Source organism: Sturnus vulgaris, chromosome 1, assembly GCF_052056855.1.
Source record: "Sturnus vulgaris isolate bStuVul1 chromosome 1, bStuVul1.hap1, whole genome shotgun sequence".
In the NCBI taxonomy this organism is placed as follows: Eukaryota; Metazoa; Chordata; class Aves; order Passeriformes; family Sturnidae; genus Sturnus; species Sturnus vulgaris.
Genome location: NC_142243.1, coordinates 24,728,144 through 24,737,631, shown reverse-complemented (window position 1 = coordinate 24,737,631; position 9,488 = coordinate 24,728,144). Strand labels below are relative to the sequence as shown.

At 40.6% G+C, this 9,488-nt stretch overlaps 1 protein-coding gene across 7 annotated transcripts in view; it reads right to left on the bottom strand.

Annotated features, from left to right (window-relative positions):
- Positions 1-908: 908 nt before the first annotated feature.
- The window catches only part of DYNC1I1 (dynein cytoplasmic 1 intermediate chain 1), a 183,459-nt gene continuing 174,879 nt past the window's right edge, over positions 909-9,488 (bottom strand). For all 7 annotated transcript variants that reach the window (XM_088161933.1, XM_088161939.1, XM_014878487.2 and 4 more), the window contains exon 17: positions 909-1,866. In XM_088161933.1, coding sequence (XP_088018059.1) covers positions 1,756-1,866 — 111 coding nt within the window. In that variant the 3' untranslated portion in view covers positions 909-1,755. The remainder of the gene's footprint in view (positions 1,867-9,488) is intronic.

Here is a 9,488-nt window from a genome sequence, read left to right as displayed (position 1 = left end):
CATCCCAGTGGCAGGACACCTCCATGGACACTGGGAGATAGCTTCAGGTTCCACCATGAAGATGAAAATATCCTATGCACGCTCACTGGGAGTTGCTTCTAACCACCAAGAAGATAAGGGAAATGCAGTTTTTCCGAAGGATTCATTTTCTCAGCCTGCTCTGGCTTTAGCAGTGCAGACTTCCAAGTGATTCTAGATTGGGCCATAGCCCCAAACATGATCAGATGATGTGTTCATTCCTCAACACAACTGCCCAAAGACAAGATGTGGCAACAAGATAAGAAACTTAATGTACAGGATCTTTCTTGTCAGACTCACAGTGTTTCTTGCAAAAATGGTTCACCTCCATGCCCCCCACTGCTAAACCCAGATATCAGAGCTGTCCTCTGGCTCAGCAGAGTGTTGTGACATGGACGTGTCAAGCAGCCTCACCACCAACATCCATCTAGGCCACCGCACTTGAAGAGACCACTCTGCACTTCGTTTTTTGCTCAAGCCCCAAGAGATTGTCATAAAGGAACCTGTTCCTTTGTCCCCTGTCCCAACCTGTCTCTAGAGAGTCTGAGGAGGCCTTGTCTCTCCTATTCCTTTTCTTTCAGTACATATGGCAGCACACTGCTGCTCTGCATGTGCATGTGTGTGCAGGTAAGCATGCTAGGGATGGAGGGAAAATAAAAATTAGCCCAGAAGCTGACATGCATTAGTGCTTGCCCATGTAAAATTGGTAGCAGAGTCTGATCCACACAGGTCTATTACTAGGCAGTCCCAATGCCAAAGGTACCTATTTACAGAGCAGCTCATGAGTTTTCTGTGAGTCAGAGCAGTCACACTTTCCCAGTGCCTCACCAGTGACTGGTAATGAACATGCTGAGCACTGCTGGCAAGGAAAGATCAACCACACTGCAACAGAACAGGCCTGATACGTTTTATTGCCAATACTGGTGTCATACTTGGGAACCAGGACCCTTTGTCAGACTGTTAGTGTTAACTTGCATGACAAGTATCAGTGATCAACTGTATCTGAAATATAGTTAAAGTGCCTAGAAATAATAGGCATCTTAAAAAAAAAAGGAAAGGGAACTCATTCCATCCACTCAAGCCAACCTTTATAGATCTTACATCTTAAGCACAACTGATGTACTGTAATTGTTACGTGGACTTTAATGTAACCTCTACAGCAGCACACAGACAATGCAGTTCTCTCGTTATGCACATGCTTTAGGATCGTTTATTTTAATGCTTTCAAATAAATATGTTCCATGCAGCACACCGCAATAAATAAGGAGCAGCAACTTTCGTATAGTACATCCATTCATAATGTAAGTCACCATGTGATACACCACATCTAAAGTCTTTGGCCCAGTCCCATACAGTGAAGCACACCACATCTGCACATAATCATATCTGGCTTCATATGGATTTAATAGGACTATGCCAGAAGGGCAATGTGAGCACAAGTTTAACCAGGGGTTCCTAGCTATTAAATACAGCTACTAAGTAGTTAAAAGGCAACAACTAAACCCATAAAGGGTTGATTTGTCTTTTCTTTCTTACTTTTCAGACAGAAATATAAAGTATGAAAATGCTCTGGATATTTTCAGCCTTGTGTAAAGCAGTGTGATTAATATGGAATGCTTTGAGCAATACTGGCATGTACACTGGCATCAAAAGCCACAGCAAGACTGACTCTGACACTGAACACTGGCGCACTCAGCGGGGGAAGCTGCTGTTCTGGCGGGCGCTGCTCCTCTCCCTCTATGCCGAGAGCTCCACCGCCCCCTCCTCCTCGCTGTCGGCTCGGTTGGCGCGGATCTCCACCAAGGTCCGGGCGAAGCGCGTCCACTCGTCGTTGTGTGGGACAGCCAGCTGCAGGACAAGGCAGCAGAGAAGTCATTAACACACTGCTGGTGCAGGAGTGGTTCTCGCTCTGGCCCAAAACTGAGGCACTCCTTTGAGGAGAGCTCCTACCGCGATCCTACCACAGCAAGTGTGGCTGTGCACAGTGAAGCACCAAGGCATGTGCCTCGCCAACCCGTGGGGGCTGGTACCTGGGAAGTGTGGCCACGTTCTCAAGGCACATCTGGCAGTTTCCTATTCGAGCACCAGCCAGAAGGAGCCTTTAGTCATTGGCAGAGGAAAAGGCTTTATCTGCTTGATTTTGTTGCTGCAAAATCTACCCCTTGGTTAAAATATTTCAGATTTTCCAAACTAGAGCAAGGCCTTGATCTCTACATGTACACACACGTATGTTTCACTTCACACACACGAGCTGGCCATTGGCAGCCAGCAAGGCTGTGCCCAAGTGTAATTGTTTGCAGGACCCAGGTCAGTGTGCACAGAGTAACAGAACTTTTAAAACACTGTGTTGAAACTATTTTCCTGAAGTTCATTAAAGCTCTAAGTAGTAAAATAAATATATTGTGTTATTTTAGTTCCCCTCCTCTATGTTAAGGAATTCACAGTTACAGGAAATGCATTACAATGGAAATGTTATACCAACTGGATACTGCATTACTCGTCTGATTTTTTAGTATTATCATGAAGGATCTATTTCCATTTAATACCATTGATGTTTCTAATGAAGAGCTCTTGAACATTAGGCTTCAAGAGGAAAGTGTAATCTAAATAGCTGAACTTCCAGACAAAATGCTTTAGTCCTATGGCAAAGTAATACTGCAGTCATTTCCAGCTGGATCCAATACTGCAACTTCTGGAAGATAATGCAAGCTAGGATTGAGATAATTAAAAAGAAAAAAAAAGCAACCAAAAAAACGAAACACCAAAACAAAACAAGCACTTTTCTCAACTTTGTTTTCATTAAGCCAAATTCCAGAAAACAGCAACAAGTATCCACATGATCCATGCAAGTTTTTACTGCCCTCCTGAAGTGCCGTGATCACGTCCTGCATATAATACGAAAGAATAACTGTTTCAAGACATTACACAGTGCTTGGTACTGAAGAAGGCAACTGTTTTGGAAACTACAGGAAACTACCATAAACTGCTGTCCACCTTAGCAAATGGATACCTTTGGACTGAAGAATGGGTATAACCATAGCTAATCCAGTCTATACTGCCCAGTATTCAATGTGAACTGACTCAAATCTTTTAATACACCACAAGAAGTGCCAAGCAGATGGTCAGCTAATTATGTCCATGTGGCACTAGTAGATCATAGGTGCCCATGGGGCATATGGTACATTGTACTAGAAAACAGTCAAATTATTCTCTTCTTACATCTCAACTGGATACACAGAACTGGAGACTAAGAAAAGCATCTTTTACATGACCGAGCTGGGAAAAGAGCTTGTATTTATGTCCAAGATAAAGTGTGTGTGAAAGCTCCACATACACTGCTGCAAGTGTTATCATATGGACAGGAATTTGCAATACAAGATCTAAACATCTCCATATCTCACTGGTGATTAGCAGGCTTTTTTCAATTATTTTTTAATCTAGCTTTGCCTCCACATCCAGTATACACAGTGTGTTTTTTAACACTTCCCATGTATTATGCATACATCAGTGACATTATGAAGGGCTAATGTGCAAGTTTGGGTTTTTGCCTGTTGAAACACCAAATATAGTACAGTTAGCATTTGCTGAGGCTATGGACTGAGAAATGCAACCTGTGAAAAAGCCATCTCAGCCCAGTTAATACAGACATCACTGCAGTCTCTGGGTTTTCCCTTCTTTGTCTTCCACTTCTGGCGTTTTTCTCCTTTACTTCTCCCAGGAATGGAGACCAGAGTTACAAGAGTAAATAATTTCAGACAGCTGTCTCTCATGCTCACTTGCACAGATGATGGCCTATATTTGAAAGACCACTCTGTTCATTCAAAATGCTTCAGCAGAAGGAACTGTAGCACCAGAAGAGAGGTCATTGCCAGCACACAAGTACCTGTAGCACACGTTTGGTCACTGCCACACACCTATACTTGCTTCTGTGCAGTAGTAAGGGGCAGTGCAGAGATCCTTCTATCAGAAATGGAACCAAAACCAGCTGTACAACCATCTCCCTGTTATTATTACATCTCCTAAAAGATTTAATTTCTTCTGATGTGTACAGCACTACCATTTGTCAAATTCTTGAATGAAATGTGTCTCACCAATTTCAAGCAGAAAAATATTTAAATGGGGGAAATATACTAGGCAAAGGGTTTCTAAATTTAATAAAGCATCACTGCTCCTTGTCTTCTAAAGTCTTTAACAGCATTACATTGTAGTAAGTGGCTGAAAAAGAAAATATGTCATTCTAAAAAAAAATCAAATCTATTTATGATATTGAGATAATTTAATTGCCTTTACTCCACAGCATGGCCACAGACAGATAAAATCAAAGTCCAGGCTATTAAAACAACTTGGTATCTCAAATTTGAAGTGTCTCCCCAGGAATGTATGTATCACATGCTTTATTTTTAGCTGATAATGTTAGCAAGGTCTGGGGTATTTCTAGTGACTCAGTTCACAAAGCAATTAATGGCCGAAGTCAATAGCTTTAACACAGAGGAAAAAATATTCAGTGCCCACATAAAGTTCCTTGCAACTTCATCTTATTTTACCTTATTTAATCTCACGCACTGCATCATGCTTTCAACAAGGGGCCAATCCTGCTAATAGACTGTTAGTAGAATAAACCCCTCTAATATAAATTCCTCAGAGATGCAGAGGGAAACCTTGGCAATAATAAAGTCAAAGGAAAAATTGTCTTTTATTCTCCAAACCCTTCTTTCTGCAAAGGCCCCAATACTAAACCACAATAGTTATACAGGAAAAGACCACAAATATAAACAAAAGTGTCCACAAACTCCAATTCAAATTCTCTGGATTAATGCTCCCCTTCCAGTCATTTTCCATTCAAGTTGCTTCATCTGGACACACCGACACCCACAAATGCTGGAGACCTGGGTCTATCTGTGGGATCTCTCTCTTAGCTTTTCTGCAATGTTTTTTCTGCAAATACTGGGGCAGAGGTGGAAGAAATGAGGATGTCCATGCAGGAAGAGCAGAGGTTTAGAGCTATCTGGGTGTTCCTCATGTGGCAATTTTTCTGTCCATTGCCAGTTACTACAAAGCAGCATGTGTTAACTTTCATGTCACGATGTTGATGCAGGGTAGAAATGTTCACCAAAGCATAATAATTTAATATAATAACTTATTTGGGTCAGAAGGTTATTTGAATGAACTGATGCTAAGGTATGGAGCAGAACAAGAACATAAAAGCTATTAAGTGTTTTCCTCTGATCCCTTTACAATGAAAGGCGAATGCAACTCACACCTAATTAATTGACTGAATTACTCACTCTGCTTCAGCTTTAACATCAAGGTATGTTTAAGTTGCATCAGACAGTAATTCTTATGAGGAAAACCAGTATTATCTAAGAAAAATGGCAACCAGGATCTTCCTGACAAGCACCCCTCCTTGCCTTGCTGATGTGTCACCATTCTACATGATTGATGCAGTACACAACCAAACTGTATCTCAGTGCTACCACAGAGCCCTTGAACCTTCTAAAGCTTCTGTTTCTTGGGAGATGACTCTAGCCAAGCACTGCACTTACCTGTCAGCTTTCCTGCCCTAAACCATGCCCTGCTCCCCTTTAGGACTGACCAAGGAAATGGTTTATGTGTGCAATAGAGTGCTCCATCCCTGAGGCTCGCCAGGGAGCACAGGCAGCACCAGGCCTGTGAACTTCACCAAAACCAGCCTCCTCCACCTTCTCATGGAGCCAGAGACTTCCTTGCCATGCAGACCTCCCAACACATGCACCAGAGATTTGACAAACACAAGCTGTATTTCTGTGTTTTCCTAGAAACTGTGCAACTTCACTGAACACTACTACTCTGAAAACTGTGACAGAACTCAGGAAAGGGAGATGCTCTGAACAGACAACTCTTGATGCTGTCCTCTGCCTCAATCAGTGCTGGGCTCCCCCAGCAAGCAGAAAAGGAAAAAAGAAACAGTGCCTTAAGATACAAATCAACATCAATTTCATTTTCAGATAAATTAAGACCTTCTGGTACATTTGCTCTTTAAAGTTAGGAAAAGGAAAAGGAAGACGAAAAGGAAAAGGAAAAAAGGAAAAAGGAGAGAAGGAGAAATTTTGAGACAAAACCCCCAAATCTTTGAATGTGCCTTTTAAAGGAATCTATCCAGATGGTTGAAACAAGATATTACAACATATTTCAAGACTTTTGTGTATTTCCCTCCTATCCATCTTTTTTATGGCTGAGAGTGTTTCAGCTGAATTTGTCCAAATCCCTGTATAGCTTCAGTTTCCCTAAAAAAACACTTTCCAGCCAATGAATTATTCATTGAGGATATTTCACTTTATTTCTGGCTCCTTGCCTTCCCTGAAGCCTCTAAATCTTTGGGATGGGAGTGGACAAACTCTTCCTGCCTTTATCCCTCCAAGCTCTTGTCCATCACAGCTCTCCTTTGAGGGCAGTGGACTCTTGTGAGAAGGAATCAAAATGCAATTTCAGCAGCAGCAGCCACCTCCACTTTGGAGGAAGCAGTGTCTATAAGCTCAAAGGGAGCACAGTTGCCTATGTTGAACTTGTTCCATTTCCTTTTAATGACTGTACCTCATGGGCTTGTTTACCTGTCACTGAGACAACCAGCTCATAACCTGCAGCACAGATCACTGGTGAAATAATTGTGTGATCCTAATTGTGTGATCCCAGTCACCAATTTCATAATCACTGTTTTTTTGGCTTCACCTAGAGTTCAGAAGCCTCAAAGCAAAAACAGTCATGGGAAGAGCCCCCTCAGCATCGTCACTGACTGAGAGGTTGTTGAGAAGGGGCCAAGTTTTCCAGCCAGCACAGCATGTGACGCTCCTGACCCCATGTCCCATGGACACAGGTGTAAATGGAGCCTCTGACAACGAGCAGCTTCACCACAGCTCGGAGGATGTGCCAGAGCCTGTGGTTGCAGCCGGCCCGCCCCAGTGCCACACACTGTTTCCAATTACACGTTTGCAGACGAGCCGGCATGGTGGTCCAAGATACACTCCAAGGGTGATAGCAGTTCCCAGTTCCAAAATCTGTGACCCATTCAAGCATTTCATAGAGGCACAATGCTTTCTTATTTTTGTGTTAAGAAAAAGCTTGTTCTGATCTAAATTGATGGCTTTCTTATAGCTAATCACCGTGCTCCAAAAGGTCAGACACGTTCTGATTAACACACATCTTTCGTTAGTTGCATTTGGGTTTGTTGCTGTTTGGAGGCAAAGGGTGATCTCATTTTAGACAATTCTGTTTACTTGTATCTGCTTCCACAGAGCTTAAAATCTCATATCTAGCAGGAAAAATAAAAACTATATAAAAATTAAGGTTCTAAAATAGCCTGTTGCTATTACATTTTTTTAGAAGGGCAAGTTAAATACTCATTGAAGAGATAACTAATTAAAACTTAGAAAATACTCAGATTAATCTGAGTATGTGGACAACAGCAAGTCTGGTGTACTAGTTACTAAAATCTCAGGCTCCACACTAAGTTATCTGTGCATGTGGCTTATCACTATTTTAATATTCCTTCAATTCAATTTAACAACACCATCAAATAAACATAGCTTCAGGCAAATGTAGCTCTAGCTGTATTTTCTCTGAGAAAAATTTTTGTCAACCTATATTGTCCGTATCTCTGAGTGCTGAAAAGAAATCTGCTGCAAATACTTTGAGCAATGGATTAACATCTGAATGAAGTTTTGACATTGTAGGTAAAAATGTGTTTCATGATGATAAACTATAACTACTTGAACTTTATGATTTCTAAAAAGTAGAACAATCACTTGGTCTCATTTTATGGGTAAAAGACAGCACTTGCAGAATGAGGATTGCAATACAAACAGGAATGAACGATTATAGTTCCACTTTCAGAACTGATCCTGTCTTCTGGAGTTCAACAGATGTTTTGTCACTGTTGAGGTGAAAACAGATATGAAAATGTAAATATTAAATATCTTGATATACACATAGAGCAGGCAGGAACACACCTATTCTGGCCCTGGTCTTGCCCCCCAGAATCAATTACAGGCTGCCTTTGATATTTTTTTCAACCTATATGGATATTTTATTTCCTGAAAAAGCCTATATTTTTTCAGGCAACACCCTATGCCACACACATGGATGGAAACAAAGTGGGAGGTAATATGCAACGAAATGGCCACCAAAGTAACCAAGAGCACCCTTTCCACATAACTGAAGTACCACTGTATTTAACTCTTGGGAGAGCCGAGCATCACTGTTAACAATGGATGAAACCACTGGCAGGAACTCAAACCCCACATACTGCATGCAGATGATTTTAATAAGATACAGTGTTTAGACCACAAAGGATACACTCCAGAGTAGCTCTATATATATTTGTTTACTTAATTGAAGGGGTGGAATACCATAGGCAACCGAAATACTGCATTTATTCTATGCACAGCAGTCAGTCTAGTGTCACAGACACAATATACACCACCCTTCTATGAAGTTAATTACTTAGCCCTCATCTAGATTAATGTCTGTTGTGATTTATTTCTTTGCAATTCGCCAGCAGGGTCTGATTTAACTAGTGCTGCCTTAGTAAAAAAAAAGACAAAATATTAGCTTATATCAAAACCCCTCAACTTAAACAAAAACTGAATTAATTTTCAGCAAACTCTGACTTTTTTTCCTAAGGAGAACAGTAACTTCTGAATTGTTGATGCCAAATTATGTTTTGAATACCAAGCTAACAATAGTGTTATTTTAATCATTTATATGTAATGTGTAAAGATATGCTGTACAAAGGGCCTACATAGGAACTGAACATTTGAATGCTCATTAATTCTATTCTAAACTTAGTTCTCTTTGTCTGCATCAATCTCGATGCCAGTCTAACAGGAGAACAAAATAAAACTTAGCCCGTAAATTATACATACATGACACATAAATGCACATTAACAGAACATTAAGACTGCAGACTGTAACACTTCAAAGGTAGGAAATGTCAAAGTTAAGACTAACTCCCTCAATTTGAGCATGTTATTACTTTTGTGTTATGATACTGTCTTTAATAAAAAAAAAAAAAAAAAGAAAAAAAAGTAAGAAACAACAAAAACTGTGCTAGAAGCAAACACCAATTATGGAAAACTCCAGCCTGAAGGATTACAACTTGATAGGGCATATAGAAAAGAAAACAAGGAAGTGGGAAATATCTTTAATTGTAGGTAATGCTACAGTTCCACCTCTAAAACTAGAGTTGGCTTAGGCTCCCCTGAATTAACCAGCAGGAATGATGTCCAAGCTATCAAACAGATTATGCCTCCCTCAACTAATGTATCAAAATGCTGCATTTGATATCGACTACAGAGGATAGAACATTCAGTAATCATCAGTCACCCTGAAAGAGTTGACTTCAAATTGAAATTCCAATAACTTTTTTATTTCCTTTAATAAGATACTATGGCTATAAGATACTATAAGACACTTATAGCTTGTTCTTAAGCCCACTA